Genomic DNA, 27,063 nt, shown 5'->3' with positions numbered 1-27,063 from the left:
TAGGCAAGATATTTTTATTTGATTCTGTTAGTTACTCTGATGGTTTTGTATTATGCCATGATATAAACTAAATATATATATATGTGAATATATAAACATCAAAAGAAACAGTTACATAAAAAAAACAGTAAAAAACAACAAAGTGTCTTACAACCTGATTACTGTTATATTTTTAAAATTACTGTAAGAAAGGTCAATTCTTGTTACTGTTGGTCTTGAATAACCTACTGGTCATACCAAGTATAACTGCTATTTGTGTAATATCATTAGATTTAGGTAAGTTATTAAATAGAGGCGATTATCTCCCTTACCACAATACAAATTTTCAACAAATCCTTGGTTGAATGTGTCAAGAAAACTACTGAACTAATTTCTAATGAAATCTTACTCATATGCAGATACAGGGAAAGGAAAATATGTCTTTGCTTTTAAGAAAACAAGATATTATATATAACATTATAAAACAAGTGGTCTTTTATTTTGGTGTTCAACTTTTTTCAAATTACATTTCTCTTTTCTTTATTTCAGTTCAAATCTGAAATTTAATAAAAAAAAAACGTTAAAGAAATTTATAGATGAAAGATACTGAAAATTCTGATGATTTTCCTTTCATGCAAACAGTTTTTATACATATGAATAAAAAAGTTATCTTGTTTCTAGGTTTTTCTCAATTCTTGTTTATACTATAATTAAGTCCATAATTTTCTAATATCACTTGAATATTTGTTTATAAAAATGTTATAGCATAAAAAAGACTTTAAATTCCCTCTGGATTTTTTAAAACTGATACAGTATGTTTAGCAACAAAGGTTGAATGAAAGACTTTAAAACAACCTTAGCTAAGAGACACAAATTTGATCTACATATCTACACAACAAATATTTTAATATTGCACTAAGTATGAAGTTAAAAGAGCATGAAAATGTAGTACAAAGTTATTGATATATATGTAAGATAAAATAATATACAATAAATAGCAACATCAATATAAAAATAAAGGATTCCAAATAAACTGATAAAATATGAATATGAGACAAAGAAAGGATAATTTTTGTTTTGGATAAAAATTCCAGCATCAAATATTAAAACATTTAATTTAACCCATGTTTGCTAGGAATTATTACCCCTCATAGGTAATGTAAAATATTGTTCGTATGACTCAAATAAAGTGTTCAAATATATTATATACCAAAATATGTAAGGTTCAAAAGAGATTCCGCCATCATAATTCAAACAATGATAGTATATGATAACCAAATAAATAATAAATACTTCAGACAGAAGTGAATTTTGTGCAATGCTATGTTCTCTATCATGACTTTTTGTTTTAGATGTTTTCTACTTTTGTTTGTTAAAAATATTGTATCTTTTTTGGTATGTTGTGTTGCTATCAAAATATCCAAGATAAAATGTTTAGACAATGTTCAACTTGTTAAAATAAAATGTAAAGCATGAATCAACTTCTATTTCTCAAGAATAAAACAGTGTGATGAATATAATATTAAAAGCACTATACTTGATACTTAAGGGGGTAGACCTTGGTTCAGGGAGATAACTCTTTAAATCAGTTAAGCATTTGTTAAAGTCAAGTTCATCAATGTATTTTAAGCATTTACCTGCAACAGATTAAAAATAAACTATGTAACCTAGAAGCTTAGAATATATTTTTGAAAATGGTTGACACAAACATACTGATGATTTTAAGAGTTATTTCCCTTAACCTAAGTCTACCTCCTTAAATTGGACTTTTCAAACATTTTTTATGAGTTCTAAATTCTAATGAAGTATACTATTAAAAACTTAATGAATATCTTTTCAGTCTTCTAAATTAAACTAGCAAAGCTAATTTATCGAAAAAATAAAGTAAATGATAAAATGACAATTTACCCTTAAATTACCAAAATGGCTCGCATTGAGACAACAATCAATCAAATGACATGGTTAACTTTAGCTTGAACTACCAAAAAGTTTCTAGCTTAAAATTTTCAACTTGCTTCTTCAAAATTTTTACTTAAGTTTACTATTAAAATTGGTCAGGTCTTCTTTGTTTTGAAACTTTTGTTCATCAAAAGTAGCAAAAACAGTACATTTTAAGTAATAGGCAAAAACAAATAATAAAATGGAAAACATTATGTTTGTTTATATATGGCTGATTTATAAGATTTATATTGTAACAAATAAGCAAATACTGTTGTATATAAGCAGATCTTTATCGATATTAGAACATTGAATCCTGATATGCATTGAAACTGTACATGAGTGGTTATTGCATAGAAAGTATGAATAATGCTCATTCTATATACAAATGAGGTATGTATTGTAAGTATGTTGACAGTCTTTGCAAAAGACTGCTCCCTCATACAACTAAATTTATATCAAACATTTTTTCCCACTACTATTTATGGTTCTCTCACAGTTAATACAATATACAGTAACAATCATAGCTATTAACAGTATACAATCTTTCAAAGCAGAAGAAACATTAGTACATAAAAGCCCAGGTACTTGTCTCCGATTTTTTTTCCTTTATACCTGTATATAACACTTTTTAAGGTATATATGGGGGATGGGAATCTGAGATCAGTGCCTGTGCATAAAATTGACAATAGAACATCGATGTATTTATAAAGAAACTTCTTTTGAATTATGATTTTTAAGTACCACAAAGACTAGAAATGTTATTTTACAAAACTACTAAGTACAAAAAGACAAAATAAATGCATTGCTACTAGATATTTTCAATAATATGCCGCTTTTTCATGTGAAATAATCATTTTATAATATAGAAATGCCTCTTGAAGTACCGTAGTAAAAAACACAAATAATTGCCCAAAAAGAATCGTTTAATTTGATATTATTTTGTAAGTTTGTGGGATTCCATGATTTACAAATACTGTGGATTCATTTATTTTCGTGGGTATCAATTTTCGTGGATGGAGGTAAACTTGCATATTCGTGGATATTTGATTTCGTGGTTTTGTCAATCTGTGCACACAAAGCCATAGAAAATTTGTAATTCGTTGAACATTTGAATTTGTGGTTCACTTGTACCCACGAAACCCACGAAAATTGATATCCAACGAATAATAATGAATCTACAGTATTACCATGTGACTTGTTATTATGGTCCTACCCCAAAATCCTGCATACCTTCCACCCATATGAAAACTGTGGACAGCGACTGGCTGTTTTAACTTTCAGTTTGTTTGATGAAAATTAACTGAACCATTCAATATGAAATAAATAATTTGTTGATTATTGTACTGACCTTTGAACCATTAAATTAAAAATAACACACAATCAAATATTTTGATTTTTCCATCATCATGATCATGTTCATTGTCAAAGGAATGGACAGTTTACAAATTTTTAAATTTTACAAACTTAAGCTTATGTTTTTGCATTACTAAATAGGCGATATGTAAACAAAATATAGAATTTTACAATTGCAATGTAGTGGTAATGAAAGCATGGTATTGTACAAATACTGTTAAAATCTATAGCATTTACATTGTTGCGTTCCTTATAACGTATTCTACAACAGATTTCTAATTATTTTTATAGTACACATATAGTTTTATTATCTTGTTCCAAGTGTTAATGAGGTAATGGTTTACAGGTTAACAGATCTATATGAAGTTTGCATCCATATATTTAATCCTATTATTTTACAATGAAATCATAAAAATGACACCAGTTTTCATTGCTATCGAGTCTAAATTTTTGTATACAAGCATGAAAACTGGGACCTCCCGAAAAAACAAAAGTCTAGACAGAGTATGAGTACATGCCGTCCTAAAAAACAGATAAAGAGAAATTACAATATTATGCAATGCTTTCAGCTGGACCAATTTGACTTAAAGCCAGCACCAAAATGTCTCGCTTTTCTTTATAAAATCTCAATTCTCGTCCAGCTAACCTAGCAAGTTCTAATTCTCTTTCTGCTATCTGTAATTCTTGTTTTATAATATTAGGCTTTTCCTGTTCTCTGGCAATCCAGTCCAGGGCCATCTGAGAACGCATATCATCGTCCAGTGCACGATTTGAGTAATGTGCCAATACTTCTTGTCGTGAACAGTTTCTTTCACGCATTGCTTTAAGACTTCCATTCCAATGTAGTAACTGAAACACAGTCATGAGTTCTTGAAATTCTAACATTGTACGTCCTCTATTTGACTCCAACATGAATTTAAATGCTCCTATACCAGTGGCAGGATTATTCTCTTCACTTGAATTACCCTATAAATAAAGAAATGCAATACATATGAAAATGTTATTTTGCAGTCAGAGAAGTGCATGAAGTGGGAAGTTAAAATGGAGAATGAAAATGCATTTTATTTGTCAAATCCTGGCTAATAGTCATCCATAAATTTGAGGGGACCTTTTCTTGTCAGTAATGCAAGTGAAGTAAGAAAATATTCTCATTACTTGGATTGTTTAACTGCACATTTGTAATGGTGGCTTTTTTCATGTCCCAATTTAATGTGATTTAAACAACCATGCATTACAGTATACAACTTATTCAAGATACCAGTTATAAATTTATAAATTATAATAGAAAGAAGGGTTTCAACTCCATCAGGCAATGTTGACTGTAGGTGGATTTGGCTTGTTTTCAAGGTTATTTTTGGTTATAAAGCTCCTCAATGTTTTAAGTCCTTGGCTTTCAAATATTCAGCTTGAGCTTTAGTGATGATGGTTATAATCCAGAAAAGTGTGTTGAATGCATGAAAATTTATATAAAGAGTATGTTGTTTTCATTTTTTTTATGATGATCAGCCTTTTCAAAACTGACAAAAAGTAGCAACCTGCTAACAATGTAATATTAATGCTAACTTAGTTAAACTGACAACACCAAAGATATTTTATAACAATAAATGTAATCACTTTATTGACTAATGTGTTGTACAACTACATGTATTTGCAAAATCAAAACAGGAACAAATTTAAGGAAATGATTAAAACACACACTGAAACTAGTTGTTTCTTCCTTATGTTTAAGACTGTTTATAACATGTTTCTATCCCTTCTCTTTTGAATTACAAGAACAATAAAGAAATGTGTCATTAACAGGATCAAACAATACCATAATAAAGTTTAATGTTTTACTTTTCTGAACAATTCTTCTTTTCATGGTAAAGTGTACAATAAAATTTACTTTCCCATATATAGAGAAACAGCTTTTCTTTGTAAAATATATGAATGTAACTTTGAATAATTCAAACTTTTAATGCAACTTAAAATTGTCAATTTCTGAAGGCAATTTTCTCATAACCTGGACAAGAAATTACTGATGTTAGGTTTTCTTTTTCACCTGACTCTTGGTCCAATTAAAATAGCATCTTTCACTAGATAGACCCTAACTTTATATTCCACACACAAAACAGACTTTTTAAATGAATGTGGATCTGGTTGTAGTTTCACAGAAATGAGAATTAAGAAAAATTAGAAAGGAAAAAAAAGACAAGAAAACTTGCCTAAATAGATTGAAGAATAGACATGAAGATCCTTATAAATTTTTAGCACACAAAATTTTAATCCTAGAGCAAAATGTAGGACGAGTTTAGGTACATGTTTGTATATCTAATTTTTCATATTCATTCTTTACGGATATCTCCCACTTGACCCTCATTAATGTATACCTTAAATGCAGAACCAGCATCTCTGAGAGATCGGTCAACAAAATCATCAGTTATCTTCCTTGATGGATGCTCATTGAAGACAGAGTTCATTAATGCTATCTTAGCTGCACTTCTCCTGGCCTCTGCCTTTGTTGGACAATGCTATAAAGGATAAATATAACGACTGTTTTTAAAAATACATCCACATTATCACAATCTAAAATATTTGGATGGTATTAAACTCAGGTATATCATGTTTAAGAAGACCTTAATTTTTCCTGTTAAATAAGAGTTTGACTCATTCTCACTTTAAAAATAACTTAATTATCAACTTTATTCAAAATATCTCTGAATACTGAATACATAAAATTTTCTATAGATATATATATATTGGTGTAACAATATAGTTTTTAGTGCTGGAGCAGCATTTAGGCAAATATCAATCAATCACAAACTTTAAATTAATTATTAATCATTATTTTGAGAATCTTACTAAATCATTCTAAAATTTTAAGCACTTTGATAAGGTTCTCAGTCATTAATTAGTCTTTTTTATTTTTTCTTGTCTATTTGACTGAAGAACAGATTCCATGAAATTGGTCTCTTTTAAGTTTTCACAAGTCTGTTGCCTTGTTTTGCTTTTGCACAACCAGCTTGGGTAATGGAAACAGTTCAACACTGTCAAACTGGTTTGATTCCACCAGTTTCATTTGTTTATGCACCTGTCCTAATCATTCTAATTGTATGGCAGGAATAGTAGTCTGGTGATTTTCTGTGTCTTCATGTCTTAACTTTGCAATGAAGAAATACCTCAGCTTCCAACTTGTATGCAACCCTTTACACTGATGAATAGTAACTGAGTGTAATATTTATTTAGTGTTAAATTAAAAATAGCCTTCAATTTTCTATTAAAATAATTCATGTTTGAACACAATACATTGTACAATGAAACTGGACATTTTTACAGAATGCATCAGACAATATCATATAGCCTATTAGAGCTACCACCCAACATAGCCTGTAGGGGGTCTCATTGGGGGGTTCCTATCCCGGATCCCGCTTACTGTTTTGTCGGATTCCAGTATCCCGCTTACACTATGTATGTAAGCAATTCTCATTTTTTTTGTCATTTCCAGGGTCCCGCTAGACCTCATTTCCTGTTTCCTGACACAATAATTTGACTTTCACGTGTCACGCTTACAAAAAAATCGGCAATCCCGCGTCACGCTTAGACCCCAATGAGACCCACCCTGTAGAGTCATCAAATATGAAGATACTAGTACTTTATGAATTAAAGCACCAACTAAAATGTATACCTGGAAACTACCAAAGCAGCTACCACCAGGTAATGTTACAAAGCATACATATGGTGGTGAGGACGAAGGCTGAGATTCATATACAACTAATGCTCCATTCTTCAAATCTGCTCCTCTGTCTTGTTTCATCTGCCAGAATTCTTGTAAAGCTTCTACTACATTAACTGAAAAATAGAGATTAAACTTCATATAGAGATTTATCAATAACAGTTTAAAGGTAGCTATATAGGTTATTAAAAAAAATGAAAACAACATGTTACAAATTTCATGTGTCCAAAATGCTTTTCTGGATTTACCTTCATCAAGAACACTAAAAGCTGAATATTTGAACGTCAAGGATGTACAAATGTTTATGGACCAAAAATGTTGAAGAGTATAAACCAAAAAGATTTTTTTTTTTTGCCTTCAAAGGCTTCTTCAAAGTGCACCCTATAATAATATTATCATGCATTTAGATGATGGGTGAATATTCAGTGGCAAAAATTAAATGCAAATTCAGAACCAGAGCAGGTTCATGCTATACATGCTATATGAATATTGAATCCTTTCTTTTAAAAAGACCTTTGCAGTTCAATTTTCATGTCTTTAATAGGGTTTGAAAAAGCCAAGGACTGAATCCTGATTGACCTCCTGTACTTAGAAGAGCACTCTATGCCAGACTGCCAAGGTAGTCACACCTTAATTTGCTTAAGTTTTTAAAAGAGCTTTGCAATATCAATGCATTAGATCTACAATAAGACATTTTTATCAGTCAATATGTGTCTAGCTGGGGCTATAGGGCTTGTGGTTAATCATGAACATTGTTGTACATATGTGCATGTATAAAACCCCTTGCTTTTCATATTCAATGAGGAAAAGTCACACATTTCACTCTTAAGGAAGTATTAAATCACATCTAAACTGTGTAAATGTTTACCTTTTAAACCTGTTAAAATTTGTTTAGATATATAAGATCCATATCGTATTGGTTTTGATTTTGAAGAATTCATCCTGAATTTCATGAAAGCATCTAAACAAAATATAGAACTTCATTTTTCATGATCAAAACTTAAATGATGTAATTTCATCAACGGTTTTCATTTTGAATTTTTCATGATGTATTGAACACATTGCATGGTACAAGTTATCTTCATACAAAACACTGTTTACACTCAAGTTAATTTGATTTATAACCAAATACTATATGGGGACGTTCTTTAAATCAAAATATCGCCTAATATATCAAGGATTAAGTTTTTTTATACTGTGTGCTGACTAAAAGCTGATAAAGGTGTTATTACACAATAAATTATAAGACTTGTGAGAAAAAGTTAACCAAGTATTTAATCACAGTTAATCTATTTCCATTATTGAATTCTATAGTTATTAAATGTACAAATTTCATTACAATCAAATCAATAATATATTTGTATCCACCCCTGGGAAAAAATAAATGTTAAGAATCAATGTACCATGAATATTAATAATAAATCGGAATAACTTTTTTACACTTAAATGAGCCATGCATAGTTTATACATGACTATCAATTTGTCATTAAATGCCTTAAAAGACATAATTATATGTCTTCATCCATAAATATTTTATATGGTCAAAAATAAAAAATCTGTGTCCCATAACTAATTTTTCAAACCAATAATTTTAATAGTTCTGTCTCAAAAATTCTATTTTAGCCACAGTTTGACATATCAAGATGAGAAAAATTTCTTCATCAAAAGTGTTCCTTTAATTTTACTGCAATTTTATATCTCTTGCATCAGGATCTAGTTTCAAACCATATATGTAATTGAATAATTTCCCACCAATAAATTACTTACAATTATAAAATGATTATATTGCAGGCCAATTTATAACTAAAGATCAAATGACATTTTTTTTTTCCATTTACAGCATGTCTTTGAAGTTAATAACATGTGTGTTGTACATCACAATTAAATATTTAACATGTTTAAGTATTACAAATACATGTCTGAGGAGAGAAAAAGCAATTTATTTAGCTTTCAAGCCAAAAGGTAGATTTGATTTTTATCATGTTTATCGTGTACTTGCACATAATTTTAAGATTTGAGCACATCCAAAGGAAAAAAGTGGGGCCCAATAAAATCATTGAAAGTTTGCGTTACAATATGTATACATGAAGGTTACTAAAATTAAGTATTAACCAAAATAAATAGATATAGACTACTACACTTTTTTTTTATATAAACATGAAAATGAAAATGATTTGTGAGGTTTTGGCTTGTAAACTACTTAGATTTTTTTGTGTTTAAAGTATCTCAATTTTGTTTAAGTTATAAATAGAAACTCTAAAATTGAAAGAGCAAATCTCAGAGAAAAAAAAGTCCAAGTTATAAGACCCTAAGTGTTCTTAAAATGTCTAATTGTTTCTTTAATTGCAATTCTATTGCTTAATCAGAAATGATTTCATAATGCCCCTATACCTACATGTATGCTTCTGTTACAAGTATATATATAATAGAGATCAAGTATATATGCAACCATGATGTCCTTATGTTTCCCTGTCATGATGTGATCCCAAATAACTCAATTCTTCAACATCACCTGATAAGGACTTATATTGAATAACAGACAGGCAAAGTGAGGGAATGACACAAAGACCTAAAAAACATAATGCCAATCAACTACATTTTTCAAAGGTTCACTCACCAGGGCATTAAAATATAATGAACAATAAAAACCCTTATATCTGTTTATCTGTCACAATTCCCGAACTCAATCTGGTTCTTATATGTATGTAAAACAATGATAATTGTAATGGTTTTATGGTTCTGATCCTGCCTGGAATTAAATGTATATGATTTTATTTGATGAAGATAATAACATCTGTCTGAACTTTTTTTTTTTAATGTTTCATTTTAGTTTATAACAATGTTTTTCTGTTACAAATCATGAGGTATTATGCTGCCCATCTAGGGCCCTTGATTGGAATAATAAAATAATCTTATTCTTATTCTTATTCTTATACCTAAAGGAGGCTCTGAGCTATCAGCTAATTTATTACATTGTTTTTATCAAATATTTTCAATACAGGCATTTTAAAAATGAAGATTAATCTTTCATTCCTAAATCATTTTCTGCAGAACCATACATAGAATCCTGTTTATTTTGGCCAGTCAAATGGTCAAATAACACCTTAACAACTTTCTAATGACATAAAAGAATACTAAGAAATGTAACAGTCACTTGATAAAGTACGAAATTATTCTCCATTTCAATGTAATACGCTTATCAATTATTTAATAAGTCTTCTACAAATATGCAAATACCATTTATTTCATATGTAAATAGTCTGACTACCCAGTATATTTGAAATGTGAAGTATTTGTAAGAAAATCAATTGAATGTTCACATCCATATTTAAGACCCTCAGTGATATCTAAGAGTAACAAAGGTTATGACATAATACTTATGTTAAAACTTACAAGCTGACCAAACTTTTCTTATTACTTAAAATTTTATTGACAGTTAAGTATTTTGACCATTTAAATGATTAACCCTACATGTTTAAAGAATTTAAAGGTTTTTATGAAATACAGAAGATTAAATTTTATAGATCTGACATTTCGATATCATTTAAAATTTTTATATCAAGTACAATTTGTTATTATAAAGGAAATTATTTTTGAAGTGGAGTAAATAAACTGCATTGTAGGTTTCGCAAGAATGACATGAATAAAAATAAGGGGGGGAGGGGGTAATTTTTATATACATTGTATATTATACAATGTAGATATTTACACCCTTTATGCCTTATTTGATTCCACCACTGGAGATACAAGTATGCCTGTACAGCATGTACAGTCAAAACCCAAAACTATTAATTGAAATATAAAATTTAAGTCGGAGTTACTGCAATCATTTTTGCTAGCCAAGGGTTACTATCCAGTCCCCTCTTCTTCAGAGGAGGGAACTGGAATGTAGCTCTTGACTTACGGTACCAAAGATGGCATGCAATGTATACTAATAAAGACTTCATGTGTTGATTCTGTTTAATTCATATTTTAAACCATGAGCTGAAGCCAGTGAAAAGCCATGTTTATTCAAAATAAATTCTGCCCTCAATGGATGGAGTTTTCTAAATTTTTCTTCAAACCAAACCTAAAACAATGAAGATAGTCTGCCATCAGTGTAAAGACAATTAAAAAAAAAAAAATCTATAAAAATTTTAAAAGTCAAAAGCCTAACATACAATTAGCATTTATGTCTTTTTTTAAATAATTTGCTTTACTTATTATCTAGACAAAATCTTCGTAAGTTATAAGGGAACAATATTGCAGCTACATGTAGTCCTACCGGTAATTAGACCTTATCTTAGAAAAAAATGTTATGAATTCCTAAGCATTTTTTTTTATTATAAATATTCTTTACTTTCAATGACTTTGTGAAAGTTCACTTTACAATGAAACTGATTATTGCAAATTAAACTGCATTGCATTCCATAGAAGGTCATCTATTGTTCAATCTATAAACAGGTGAGGGAGTGCATCAATTTAGTTATTTATACCTGTGCAAAGTGTGCATGCCATACGATCTTCTACATTGGTATTAATTACATGTAGTCTGTTACTCATGTTATAAATTTCAATTAAATTTTTCCTTTCAGAAATATTTATGTTGCATGATTACATTCAAATTTTTAAAAGTAAAAATACTGCATTATATATTAAACTTGAAGTGGGGTATCAATTCAATCATGCCTGTTACAAAAAAAATCTGATGCAAAAAAAACAAATTTAATTCAGAAATTTAAAGTTTGGCAAAGGTGATCACATGCTTCATCCATCATCGACAGGAAAGACCTCACTGGGTTTGAAATTGATCGCTCCCCTTCCTTTCCCTCACACTCCCTTTATCAAGTTTATCACAATAGATCCTCTTATAAATATAGGAAGGAATTGTTTTATATCGGTTCGTGTCAAAAAACTATGTGTAGCCAATGTAGGAAAAGTTCATGAATCTTGCATACAGCTGCACCAAGAGTGCAAAAGTCAAAAGTGCATACAATTTTTTTTCATTTTATATATATATATAAAAGAACACTAAATAGACATTATCATGTCTCATTGCAATGACACACAAACACCATATCATGCATATCTTTTATAAATGCAATGTACATGTGGGCAGATCCATCAGTTTTTAAAAGAGGGGTGTACATGTATGTCATATTTAAACAAGAATGTGTCCCCAGTACACGGGTGCCCCACTAGCACGATCATTTTCTATGTTCAGTGGACCGTGAAATTGGAGTCAGAATTCTAATTTGGCATTAAAATTAGAAAGATAATATCATAAGGAACATGTATACTAAGTTTCAGGTTGATTGGACTTCAACTTCATCAAAAACTACCTCGACCAAAAACTTGAACCTGAAGCTGGACAGACGAACAAACGGACAAACGGACCGAAGAACGGACACACAGACCAGAAAACATAATGCCCCTCTACTATCGTAGGTGGGCATAAAACTAGAGGCTCTTAAGCATGTGTCGCTCACCTTGGTCTATATGCATATCAAACAAAGAAAACGGATCCTCAGATGGATTCATGACAAAATTGTGTTTTGGTGATGGTGATGTGTTTGGAGATCTTGCTTACTGAACATTCTTGCTACTTACAATTTTGTCTATCTATAATGAACTTGGCCCTTTAGTTCCAAGAGGAAAATATTTTGTAAAAACTAATGAAAATTATTAAAAATTGACTATAAAGGGCAAGAACTCCTTAAGAGGTCAACAGACTATTTTGGTCATGTTGACTTATTTGTAGATCTTACTTTGCTGAAAATTATTGCTGTTTACAGTTTATCTCTATCTATAATAATATTCAAGGTAATAACCAAAAACAGCAAAATTTCCTTAAAATTACCAATTCAGGGGTAGCAACCCAACAACTGGTTGTCAGATTCATTTGAAAATTTCAGGGCAGATAGATTTTCACTTGATTAACAATTTTAACCCATGTCATGATTTACAATCATATGTCAATCTTGCAGTTACTTTCAAGTCCCAAATCTTCCTCAATTCAAATAGAACATTAAACAAATCAACAAAAAACACAGCATATATTCCATCCCCCTTTCTATAATCCCTGATTTTTAAATATATATAATTATGTATTAACTAAAATTTGAACAATCTTCAAAATTGGACTTTCTTCAAAACAAGAAAGAAGCTTCCTTCCATCAGTTTTACCATCGTCAATGTAATTGAATCTGACAAAATTATGTTTTACTTGAATTGTAAATACAAAGGTGTGAACGGTTGGATGAACAATGGCATGACATATTATCTCCCACCCACAACTGGTACGTGTGCTATTTACATTATATAATATGTCACATACTAAATAATTTATTATGATCATAATAATCATCATCATAATAATCATCATCATAATAATCATCATCATAATAATCATGATAATCCTCTTACATGTACATTGTCTAGCAAAATATATATTTTTTGAAATTATAATTTATTTATTATCTTCCCCCACTCCCCAACTCCCTCATTAATTCTTATACAACATCTTGCAGGTACAGGTATGTTTTTGGAATGTTATCACCTGACAATATACCTGTAAAAGTAATTAGTTTCACCCCATTTATTTCTATCAAATAAAGCAGATACCTTTAAACAGTCCCAGACATCGATGTCAACACTTTACTGTCAATGTAAACAGTATTATGTATTAAACATGTTAAAGGGAGGGAATATCCAATTGTCTTTTGAATACACAATTGACAAGATATTAAAGTTTTCAAATAAACTTTTATTATGCAACTATTTGTGAAAATTGACAGTACAATTAAGGCCATGAAAAAGATTACCATTATCAGTGATAATTGATGATAAGGTTTACATTCCTTATGTAAATACTAATAATTATACATGTAAATACAATGTAAATGTACATGTATGTCAGCTTAAGTTGAAATCTTAACAAATAATCTTCCAAACATGGAAGTATTTGAAGTTATTTATGTGTTATCATGGTTACAACCAATTCCTTATCATAATAATTCAATTCTGCAAATTGTTACAAAGTAACTTTGTAAGATTTGATACATGTACATGTATATGAAATTGATGATCAATCATTTGGAATTCTATTTACATAATTTTTTCAGTTTCCAAATCCTTTTTTTGACATAAAACTTACAATAAAGCCAAATTCATGATAGTAGTATAGGAGGACATTTTTGTTTTAGGTTATAAGTAAATCCAAAATAATTATTTGTCACCATTTTTCTTTACCTCTATATCATGTATATTAATTCAGCTATCATTTCTGTCTATACATGTACTGATTTAGTAACAAAGATTTTGTATTTGTATTTTTCGTTATCATGGTTATATGGTGAGAAGAGAGGGAGTAAAATGGAACACTTAAATTGAGTACTTTTTATCTGATGCAATTACCATGATCATACAAATGTATCTTTTTCACAGACAGGTGGGATCTCTCTACATGTATATATAGTGTTCTATTAATACATATATTGATAAAACTTGAAAAGATGTCAAAACTAGATTATGTATGTGTAATAACAAGATTATGTATATGTAATGATTACCAAACCATAACTTTAACACATTTAACATCAGATTCTTACTGTTTCACCCTCAAGGAAATTTTTTGCTTGTCAAATTTTATTAATGATTGAACCTTAAGGCTGTACTTAAAATTTTGAAGGACTTTTATCATGTTTTTATACTGATGCTATCTTCACATTGTAGTTGCTTCAATTTGCTGATAATGTCTAAAATGCACGAGCAGATTTCTCTTGTTCAATACAAACTGCACTAAAGTATTCACTGTTTTGACAAATGATCAGTTGAATAGGATTCTCCATTCGGACAGATGTGGATCCAGGATATTTAAAAGGGTGCCTTTTGCCCGAAAACTATGCGATGTTGGAGTGATACATGTGAAGAGTCTTCATAAGGGGTAAAGCTGAGAATGGAAATGGCGAATGTGTCAAAGAGACACCTGAACAATGAGCAATAAAGGGCTGCGTTTTAGCGCATGATACGCCCGTTGCTCTTTTAACTTGTCTTTTATGCTTTAAATGAATTTATATGATCAACTAGAAATATATATACAAATCAAAAGAGATGTTACATTAATATATTCACCAAAGTTTCATAAAATCCCCCTTTTTTAGGTATAAAAATTCATTACTTAAGAAAACGTAAAATCTAAAATTTATAAAAATGAAAAGGGAGCTTATGTCAATAGATATAAACAATTTATCAAAGTTGCATAAAATTTTGTGAAAGTGTTAGTTATTGTCCCAAAATTCGAAAATCCCCCCTTTTTTAAGCATAAAAATTCATAACACGGAAATGTAAAATCTGAAAGGAGTAGGGGCATTAAGGCCTAGTTTTGGCCCAAGAAAATAAAATGTTTGATAACTATTTCAAAATGGCACATAATGTTTAGAAATGCATAGGGTCAAGAAATATAAATAAAAAACATAAAGATTTTTATCTGATGACGTCACAATTACGTCATAATGTGTACTATTTTCACAAAAACGATGAAAAATACAGAACTTATGCAGTTTTCTATCTGTATTTCCGTTGTGGAAACATCCTGCGCAGCCGAGAAACAACAATATAATTTAACAGAAGCTTTATTATAACTATTGGCATAATCTCACCAAATATAAAGTTGTTTCTTGGGTGCGCACATACTTTTTCAATCTAAAATATACTTAAAATTTGATGAAAAACACGGAAAATCACGAGATTTAACAAAATATGCAAATTAAGTCATGATTTGTTGCCATGGTAACGTGTTCAATGTCAAATTTGTTTTGTTTTTCTTAGTACCTTATACCTAAGTCAAGTTTTCAGTAATTTAAGAATATGTATGATAACTTTTACATTTGCAGTAATTTTTGGGCCAAATAATGGCCTTATTGCCCCTACTCCTTTATAAAAATTGAAAGGGAGCTTACATCAATAGATATAAACAATTCACCAAAGTTTCATGGACATTGGTGAAAGCCTTTTTGAGTTATTGTCCGAAGTGTTGAAAATCGACCTTTTTTTTATGAATAAAGCCCCATAAATCCAAAACTTAAAATCTGAAATTTATAAAAATTGAAAGGGAGCTTACATCAATAGATATAAACAATTCACCAAAGTTTCATGGACATTGGTGAAAGCCTTTTTGAGTTATTGTCCGAAGTGTTGAAAATCCCCCTTTTTTTATGAATAAAGCCCCATAAATCCAAAACTTAAAATCTGAAATTTATAAAAATTGAAAGGGAGCTTACATCAATAGATATAAACAATTCACCAAAGTTTCATGGACATTGGTGAAAGCCTTTTTGAGTTATTGTCCGAAGTGTTGAAAATCCCCCCTTTTTTATGAATAAAGCCCCATAAATCCAAAACTTAAAATCTGAAATTAAAAAAAAACGAAAGGGAGCTTACGTCAATAGATATAAACAATTCACTTAAGTTTCATGGAAACAATTCACTTAAGTTTCATGGAAATTGGTGAAAGTGTTTTTGAGTTATTGTCCGAAGTGTGGACGACGGACGGACGGACGGACAGACGGACGGACGGACAACGGTATACCATAATACGCCCCGTCTAAAAGACGACGGGCGTATAAAAACCATCGCAAGGTCAAAGAGAAAATCAAGCTCTCAGATGCTGGTTTCAGCTGGCCCCTTAACAACACAGGAACAGGCACGCTTGGCCCCCATCTACATCTTAATCCATAAAATGATAAGATAATGCCACCTCTGCATATCATCATAATCTACATGTACATGTACAAATGTACATTGTTTAATAACATTATTTCATACCATTCAAAACTTTTCTGGTTTATACCTACATTGTATCTATTATCAAATTATCATCATGACTATCAAAATTTACAATATAGAGATGTTTTACTTTTTGGGAAACTATGACATTCACATCTTACATGTCTTATAGATATACAAATGTAAGAAGATGTGGTATGAGTGCCAATGAGACAACTCTCCATCCATTGCATCCAAGTATAAATTTGTAAAAATAAACCATTATCATGATTTAGGTCAAAATATGATCCTCAACACAGAGCCTTGGCTCACACTAAACAGCAAGCTATACAGCTTAAAGGCACCAAAAATGACTAATGTAGAAAAACCAAAGGTCAAGTCCACATGTATATAAAATAACAAGAAACAAGAAAACACCTATGAACCACATCAACAAACAACAACCTCTGGACATCAGGTTCCTGAATTAGGACATGTGCTAACAAATGCAGTGGGTTTGAATCTTTTAATATATGTAGGTACCAACCTTCCCCCTTACCTGAAACAATAGTGAAACTTCACAACATAGAAAGACACACTATAAAATATCAATTGAAATATTAAAACTCAATCAGAAGACATATTAACACAAAGAAGTGAACAACATAAAAAAACATACACTAAACATTCGAAACGAATAAATATTATCTATATATGACACAATGTACATCAGTGTGTACATGTAAATACAAAATCAATAAAATAAGGGGCTTATGTTCATCAATAAATGTTTAATGTTTGGAAATTTGTATACACTTGTACATGTATGAGTATAAAATGTAATAGTACATTGTAGTATTAAGGTCTAAATGTACACGTAGTGACTTTTGTTGACGTTTGTAATAAACGTTTGTTACTCCAAGTTTGTATTTTTTGTTTCATCTTTCCTTGTAGTTGTATATGAAAAAAAAACATTTTACCTATCTCTATACTTAGTAAGGTATCAAGAGAGGTTGAAATTAAATGTGATCTTGTTTAATAAAACTATACCTCTCCCATATCCATGAGAATGTTTGGCGAAACTATTGACAACTGCATCTACTGCTTCCTTTAATACTGTCTTTGCTTTTGCTTCGTTTGGATGATTGTGATGAGCACTCATGCCAGCAATAGCAGCTTCCATGATCTGTGATGGCATTGGTCTGTCTGGGCCTGGGCCACCTTGGCCATGGGCACCTTGCAGGTTTTGTGGGGATCTACTGTTTGGACCTGGCCTTGGTGCTGGTACTGGCTTCCCTCTGGAATATGATGCCATGATTATTTTCTACTTACATGAAGCTTATTTACCAACATAATGAAGTGTTTGATTTGTCTCAATGGACTGTTGAGGGAAAATATCCAAAATGTCACGTTGAGTCACATAATTTTTGATTTAACAAGTTTCCAATTTTAGAAATAAAACACAGCCACGATGCGTCATTAAATATTAAAACAGAATAAGAACGATGTAAGTTCGTTGTCAATCTTCTACAGATGTTGCCCTGACTTGATAAATTATCAATGTTTTGATGATAATCCGGAGCTGCTGAACACCATGATTGAATTTTATTTTGATGACCTCTGACCTTATAATATTAACTGCGGAACTAAAGAATTCCAAACATTTTACATATTTATATTTCTGCCGATTACAATGCTAGACTGACACGAATTGTGAAAATTTTGTTTTACTTCATTTCATCCCAAGTTTGCCTTTCTGAACAAATTACATTATTTAAACAAATAAAAGAAAATCGTAAGGGAGATAACCACAATACGCGCCAAAAATGAGATATCACTAATACCCAACTATCAATTAACAACATTCATAAGCAACTGTAACCCTCAATAAAACAAAAATAAACATTGATATATTAAGATGACAATTCATAAAAATGGGTACCATTCAATTTTTTTTAAACTGTTGACTAAGTTTCACCACCTGTTAAAATTTCTAAAAAATATCCAAATGTAGATTATTAAAGGGAAAATTCACGATTTTTTACTTATGGTTTAAATATGTTCATTATGACATAATATATATATTCACAAAGTTTTATCGCTATATGTGCAGTAATAAAGGAGAAATTCAATAATTAATGAAAAAATATCAACTACTTCCTGTAGGTCGTGACGTTTTCTCCTGATTTTTGCATGCCGGGATTTAAAATACAATCATTAAAAGTCTTGGTTTTTAATCATATTTTAACGTAATCGTAAGCGCGCCGATGACTTATGCTTTATCTAATAACCATCCGATAATAAGAAGATAAAACGCACAGACGTTCAATTGTACTCATTCGTGAGATAAATTATCTATGTTAAACGTATATATTCGAATTATGTTTGTAGACAACACAAAAAGTTATAAATTTATTTTTAATAAATGCATTTTCGGACTGATAAGGTGAACAAATTAAAGTACAATAATCTGTAAAGACAATATGTTGGTGTACTCATGATTATTGACCTTTTACTATCTCTGCTAGGGTGTGTCTAAACACTGCTAAGGAGTCCTTAGTGCACTAAGGACTGATAACATGCCACTAAGAACTAGATGGAGAGCTGTTACATGCAATTTCTTTTCATATTACGGTAGAAATTGAAATTTAATGCATAAATTTCAAATTTTATAGAAAAATAATAATAAATTAAGGAGATATTCAACATTATTTAGACACGTGCCTGTTTTTCTTTGATATGCCGAAAATCCATGAACCGTTTGACACGTGTCAAATTACATATTAATTGATTACACGGGAATCCTTTTGGTAAAGTTGGATACTAATAAATGAATTGTTGTTGAAATTTTATTAACAAAAAAATCTGAATGAAGAAGTATTTTCTCAAGTGTATATTTCTTGTAAATAATAAATTTGTCACCAGAGAAATATATCTAATGTCGGATTTTTATTTGATGTTCATATTAATAAGTGACTGAAATACAAATTTTTATAGATATTTAATTCACATTTATATATATTTTTTTTAAAGTACGTGTTGAAGTTTGGATAACCGGCAGATGCTTGTTGCGTTTTCATTAAATTCATCTTGTTATTGGGCTGTGATAAGCCCGGTAGTACCGAAAAATTAATCTAATATTTCGTAGCGTTCTTTGTCTCTTGAACCAATTTTATTTTTCAGGTGGTCGGACACATTATCTATAATGTGTTTTGTACCCGTATCTCTATTCTGTTTATTTTTTCTTGCAAGTGTGCTTTAATGTGGTGACAGGCGACGACGGACATGCGTTTAAACAATAGACTGGTTTGGAGCTGGAACCCTTTAGTTTGTTTCTTATGGTGCACTGTTCAAAATTTATTTTCATATATAAAGACATTTTAAGAAATGTATAACTGGAGAAAACGAAACCAATAAGATAATGCATTTTTACTACATGCAACACACTAAGTTCATATATGACCCGTTTGAGTAATATATTTCGGGCCTTCAACAGTGAGTAAAGCGCATAGCACATAGTCATTATTTCATAAATTATTTCGTACGATATGTTAAGCAGACAATTTGTTAAAAACAATACAAATCGGATTTCCTTCTGACATACTTGCCACAGGCATTTGTCTCAGAAAAAAATTCCTATATACCTTTTCTGAGACAAGTGCCTGTGAAACTTGTTCTTCTTTAAGAAAAGTAGATTTAAAGAAATTATAGTTGAAAATATTTCTGTCGGCTTTTTCTTTTTTTCGCGTGATATATTTAGGTTTAATTATTCTGATTATATTGCATTACAAAAAATAATTATTTACACATCATGTGGTAAAGGCATATTTTCAAGGCATTCATACGAAGCATTCTCTTTCTCTGTCAGAATTATATCTTTAGCTCTAAATTTACACATACTGAAAAAAAATTCGTGAATACTGTACTAAAAAGTGTGGAACATTTTTAAAACATTTGTCTCTTTTATATATTTGAAAATGAAACTTAATCTGACTTAAAATCGGGAAATGAGTTTTTTAACTTCTTTTACTTTTAGAAGAATAATAAAATGTCGAAATATACAAACAAATAAGTACCGTATGAAGCCTTTGTAAACAAATATCAAGCTGGTTGAAAACTAGTGGTTTGGATAAACCCCAAGAACGACACATAATTTTCTCTCTCTCAATTCCATCGTATTGTTTTAGTGAAACCATTTGTATATATACACGCATCTATGTCGAAATTAAAATAAAAACAAAACACTTATCAATATATATATTTATTTTGTCTTCATATCTCTTACATAACAAGCTGACCACACTCTAACTTATTAGTCATTTAGTAGGCGCACATCAAAGTCGTGCACCTGTGGCAAATAACTTTGTCGGGAAAGAAGTAAAACAAAAACAAAATTATTTGTTCTGTAATCATTTTTCATAAGAACAACACATTTAATTATAAATATTAAGCATACATTTTTTTAGATACAATTGTTTATTACCTAAAATAAAAAGATTATGATTGTTTAATGAATTGTTTTGTCATTTGGCACGTGTCAAACGGTTCATTGATTTTCGGCATATCAAAGAAAAACGGGCACGTGCCTAAATAATGTTGAATATCTTGTTTATTTATGATTATTTTTCTATAAAATTTAAAATTTATGCATGAAATATCAATCTCTAACATAATATATAAAAATAATACACACAACAGCACTCCTTCTAGTCCTTAGTGGCATTGTATAGTCCTTAGTGCACTAAGGAGTCCTTAGCAGTGTTTAGACGTACCGTCTCTGCTATGACTAGGTTTATACGATGTGTGTATTCACGGTTCTGTGGCAATACTCGTAGATGGCTTGTTGAAAGGTAAATTGTTATTTGCACTTCGGTATTTAACCACGCCTCTAGGGCACACCTTGCCAGGTGTGACTGTCTATTCGGATCAGTGGGAGCATTTAATACACACATTACAAATACATATTCAAGTTGGTGACAAATAAAAATTGGTCGCCGTGGAATTATTTAATTATATTTGGTGCTATTATTTATTTGAATTCAAATAAGTTAATTTACTAAGAAATACACAATTTTCGGTTAAAGACGGGAAACTTAATTCATATGTCAGAATGAAATGATATACAAGTCTTGTCCTTGATTTATGTCTCATAAAAAAGGGGGACTTAGAAATTAGAAATAGCTTTACTAAATCATTTTTATTTGTCTTTATTGGGCGAAAAAATATACGAGAACACTTACATTTAGACTTTTGAAAGCCATGTATTAATTAATATATGAAACTATCTGAAGATAACTCTACCGAAGCGGAATATAATATGTACGAATAAAGAAAAAATACTTTTGTATTGGAATGGAATCGAAAAATTACAAATAGATATTCTTTTCAAGTGTGAAAAACGTCAACCAAATTTATTCATAATCGGGAACGTCCTTATTAAAATCTGAGACTACTATAATAATCGTCGTCTCCCAACGTATATATATATACTTAAACAACTATTTGACCAACGATGTTTAAAATTAAAAGACAACGAATTTAATGTTATCATTCCCTATTTTTGAATGTTATTATAAGTCTGTTCAACTTGCAAGAATACCCCTAAAGCGGACAAATATCCGACAAGCAGTTTATTCTTTAAATTGCTGTCATTGAATATCAAGAAAGAAAATAAATCCCGAAATTGATACTCAATAGTTTTCCTAGAAAATATTCACATCCCTTGGGGATTATTAGTGTACGTCCAGTTGCATATATTTTACATGAATGTTGGAACAATTGTGATGATGACAAATTTCGTCCTTTATTCGAGAACAATCTAATTGATATATAAATCTGTGAGTTTACTATGTTCTTAACTTCGATGAACCAAAGCAAGTTATAAATTGACCTGTATTTAAATCAAATGGTTTCTTTTTTTTCTTCTTCTTCTTTTGGTATACAATAGTCTATCGAATTCGTTGATTACATACTGTTGGCATACGTGGACTAGTCTATAATAATTTACAAAACTTTTACCACAATTTACACAAAATGTATGTTTCTTTCTTATGTTCAATGTATACATGTATACATATTTTAAATTGCGCTACTGACTATAGTTCCGTAACTTTCTACCTAGGCGTATGTATACACGAATCGTCGACAAGTGCGCACATTTTTTTAAATCAATAATTCTGGTATGTTCCAATCTGTCCTAAACTATTGACAATGAGTATATATTACATTTCCCCAAATTAACCCTTGGAAAAATATGTAAATAGATTTGTATTTCTTCAATTTTTTTTTTTTGTATTAATTTTTTTTATAGATAATATTCTTTACACCAGAAATGTTATTTATAAACAAGCGTATGAGTTCAGTAATGACTAGTATAAATATCACTTTCGGACACGCAAGACAAAAATGTATATTATACATGCACCTGATAGTTCAAAATGGAAAGTTATAAGTAACGGTCGTGTACACTGATCAATACCTACAGAAGTGAAACGATGCATGAACTTGCAAGCCAGCCGGACAGGAAATCGATTGAATACCTGGACGTGTCACCTTACACCCCTTCCAATACCTTTGGGAGTAATACCTTTAGCCATGCTGGTGATCAGATGAGGGAAGATCCGAATTTATTTAAATAAAGTTTATTACTTGAAAGAATTATGAACGAATTAGATTTTCGAAAACAATTTCCACGGAACACTTATTTATGATTTGAACTTTGACATTTTAACTAATTACAATATTATCAATTAAAAATAACAGACTATATGGTTATTTAAAAATATAAGACCATTTTCCGTATCAAGTTAGTCAGTCAGATAAAACAACCGTACGATTGACAAGATATCGACACGCAATTACGACTACATCGTTTACTGTAGTTTTGTTCCTTTGTGGTTTATAGACATATCGGGATTTTTCATCGGAGAAGGTGACAAGATGGCGGAGAGCAGAGAACTGATACTCAAAATTTAAAATCGATGGTGATCTCTTATTTAGCGGAATAAAACTTTAATATCTATAAATTTGAGCATTTTTATACAGAATGGACATAATATCAATTTTTGATTTTTTTGCGAAGTTTCCCTTTAAAATTAAGATACATGTATGCATTTTCAAAAAAGTTTAAAAGTTAGTTAAAGAACTTCAATTTAGATAGAAAACCTCAGTAGGGAAACAAATGCATATATTCAGATAAATGCTGAAATTTATCATAGTTTCAAGACCTGTAAATATAGTACCAGAAGCTCATGTATTTTACTTCAGCTAATACAAATATCTACAATTAAATATGATGCAAATATAACATCTGAATAGTTTGCAGGTTATATTGGTGGAAAGTTATAAGACTTCATAATCACATTAAGTTGATCATAGGGGGGGGCTGGGGGGCCTGGGTCCCCCCTTTCGTGGGAAACATTTCGTTGATTATATTACGAATCACTGACTGGAGTGTCCCCCCCCCATGGTCAGTTAGTAGGCCCCCCCATTATGAAAAGTTCTGGATCCGCCACAGTTGGTATCTTTAAGTTTGTCTTTGACCCTCTTAGATAGTATAATAGCAGAAACAAGAAACCAATTTTTTTTTGTAAAAATAAGCAAATCTTGACTCAGGAATGCATAATTCAGGGTAGGACTTTTCATCTAAATGAACAAAATTGTATTAATCGGAAGTTTATTCGAATATAGAATATCTTTTCAATACTTCAAATGATTTGAAAACTAAAATAGTCTTTTAATTGAAAATAACTGAGACCATTTAATTTCATTCAGGAGTGTACAGTGTTTTTTGTACTCCATATTATTTCATAAAGAAAGTGTGATGATACTGTTTTCTATTTTGTATTACACAAAGAATAAATGTATGTCAGATGTTCCCACTTAACTTTTAAACTATCTTCTCATATTTAATTTCCAAATTGTTCTCATCTTGTTTCCTTTTATTCATATAATAATAACTTTGGCTTGTATATTCCCTGGGACTATTACAAATATAAAAGTCTGAAACAATCCTTCATTTTTTTCACAAATGGTAGCTTGATAAAAGAACTTGTGATCAATTTTTTTTTTTTTAATTAAAGCAGAATATTGATTTACTATAAAAATCTGCCAAACATACACAAAATGTGTACACAAAATTAGGTGCACATCTTCAAGGCTTCAAGGCTGTACGGTGACCTATAGTTGTTAATGTCTGTGTCATTTTGGTCTTTTGTGGATAGTTGTCTCATTGGCAATCATACCACTTCTTCTTTTTTTATATATTCAAGGCTGCTGAATTCATTGTTTTGGGTCCTAATTTCATAAAATCATCAGAAAAACATTGAGATCTGCTAAAAATGCTGAAGACATAAACTTAGCTCTTGCACTAAACTAATACAAAACTCACTGTAAGATTTTCTAATTAATACTTCCAAGCCAAAATTTCATACAATGACTTCCATGGTAAATGTCATTACACTATGACTCCTACTGGAATAGTACAATTCTCTTTTTTGTTTCTCTCTTTTTCTTCTTTTTATAGCACTCAGATTGTTGTTGTTGAATTCTATTGAAGTTCCTATCCTACTCTGTCCCTACTTTTTCAATTTACAAAATTTATAGTCCATTTAATCATGACAAGTTTTGACTGAACGAATTCAGTCTAATTAGTACAAAAGTCATAATTACAATTCTGTCAACTAATTAAACTTTGCATGTTAACATTACAAGAATGACCAAATAATTAAATTACACATAATTACCTCAACTTGAACTTGTAATGTGATGATTTATCAATTTATGACACCAAAATAATTTGAATTTGTCCAAATCTGGTAATCAAATTATCGTTTCTTTCAGGATACTATTGGTTTGAGAAATTTTTCAGTATTTTGGATGACTGACAGATATATATATATATTTATATATCTTAATTTTTAAAATTTCAAATCTGAACATGAAATTTCCAATAGAAACTGGAAGATGGCAAAACTTAGAAAGAGAAAACAGAAAGTGTGTATTGTGTAATTTTAATATTAGATGCTATCCCATTGGTGATGATGCCATTACATTTTTATTTGTTCAACTTTTGATAACTTTAGTCTGTAGAAAACAATGAATTGCATCTCATTATTTTTTATGTACTCAAAAACCTTTTCATTGTAGCAATTCCATATGTTACATATCAACTGGAATTGCTACAATGAAATTGTTGTTAACTAAACATTACTGTAAGCAAGATAATCTCATCCTTGAAGTTAACAGAACTAGAGGCTTTCAAAAGCCTGTGTGGTCCAACTGATTCTAATTTGGTTTTAGAAATCATGTAATCGTAACAGATACCCAAATAATGATTGGGACAAATTTATTTTAATTTTGACCCCATATTCAGGTCAAGAAAAATCCTGGTGGCCATCCTGAACAGTAAATAGGCAACAAAGAAGCAACACTTTATCAGCACCTCATAAGGAACAATCATGCCATGTTTGGTTCCATTTCATTCAGTGGTTCTCAGAAGAAGTTCAAAATGTAAAAAGTTGACCACAATGATGATGACAGATGCCAAGTGATGAAAATAGCTCACTTGGCCCTTTGGGGCAAGTGAGCTTAAAAACTTAAAAATTAATTCTTCTGTGAAGTTAAACTATGCAATTTTGCAGAAATACCTGGAGTAGTTATTTTTCAACCAACAGCCTTCAATGGTTTAAATTCAGATTTTTGCTCAAGGAGATGACATATATTTACCAAATAAAAGGAAACTTTTGTGTCACCTTTTAGTACATGTTAATTGGCATTTCTACCAAAAAGGCCAACCATTTTGAAATAAGAGTGCACACACTAAAAAGTCAAGCCTACTTTACAAATAATAATTGATTTTGTATTGAAAGCCTTTTAATACTATAAGCAATAGGTCAAATATATGTGGTGTTGTAATGATTGTTAGATGTACATGTCCGTTTAGCAGGTTTCATCTTTCATCCCTCTTTTTTCATCTGATCTTGACCACATTTTTACGGTTTTCTGGTCGATTTTAAATCTTTTAATCCATGAAATCAGGTTCTGGTCATGGGACCACTGTCTGATAGACATCCTTTTTGTGATTTGTCAGAGGTCTCAAATAATGATCGTAACTTTAAGGAAAAAAATAATGTGACCATAGTCAGTAAAAAAAATTATCTTCTAAAACAATATGTACATTTTTTGTCATTTGTCATACATAAAATGTATGAAGTGAAATTTCTATTTCATGGTAGGGAAAATAGTGTGTCTGTAAATAGAGCCTTCTGTGACTACCACTGTTCAACATATACAAAATACAAAATCATATATTTTAACTTTTTAATGAATTGTTT

At 30.3% G+C, this 27,063-nt stretch overlaps 1 protein-coding gene across 4 annotated transcripts; it reads right to left on the bottom strand.

Moving 5' to 3' along the window:
• On the bottom strand, positions 1-25,306 carry LOC143083191 (LIX1-like protein). Of its 4 annotated transcripts, none has more exons than XM_076259432.1 (5): positions 25,119-25,306; positions 17,780-18,027; positions 6,938-7,101; positions 5,643-5,783; positions 1-4,239 (listed from the first exon to the last, which is right to left on the bottom strand). In XM_076259432.1, the coding sequence occupies exons 2-5, from the start codon at positions 17,925-17,927 to the stop codon at positions 3,826-3,828; spliced, it is 867 nt and encodes a 288-aa protein (XP_076115547.1). In that variant the 5' UTR covers positions 17,928-18,027; positions 25,119-25,306; the 3' UTR covers positions 1-3,825. The 4 variants fall into 4 exon arrangements, with proteins under 4 accessions (XP_076115547.1, XP_076115545.1, XP_076115546.1 ...); XM_076259430.1 differs by lacking the exon at positions 25,119-25,306 and adding an exon at positions 18,461-18,480; XM_076259431.1 differs by lacking the exon at positions 25,119-25,306 and having other exon boundaries at positions 17,780-18,380.
• Between the last annotated feature and the right edge of the window lie 1,757 nt (positions 25,307-27,063).

Source organism: Mytilus galloprovincialis, chromosome 7 (genome assembly GCF_965363235.1).
Source record: "Mytilus galloprovincialis chromosome 7, xbMytGall1.hap1.1, whole genome shotgun sequence".
Taxonomy (NCBI): domain Eukaryota; kingdom Metazoa; phylum Mollusca; class Bivalvia; order Mytilida; family Mytilidae; genus Mytilus; species Mytilus galloprovincialis.
This window is presented reverse-complemented; position numbering and strand designations above follow the sequence as displayed.

Excerpts from the sequence above, each read along its gene's own strand:
- LOC143083191 (XM_076259431.1), bottom strand. The coding sequence starts at position 18,044 with ATGGCATCATATTCCAGAGGGAAGCCAGTACCAGCACCAAGGCCAGGT. Across the intron at positions 7,102-17,779 it reads TTCTCATGGATATGGGAGAG|TTAATGTAGTAGAAGCTTTA; the intron begins GTATAGTTTTAT and ends TCTATTTTTCAG. Across the intron at positions 5,784-6,937 it reads GCTGCTTTGGTAGTTTCCAG|CATTGTCCAACAAAGGCAGA; the intron begins GTATACATTTTA and ends TATCCTTTATAG.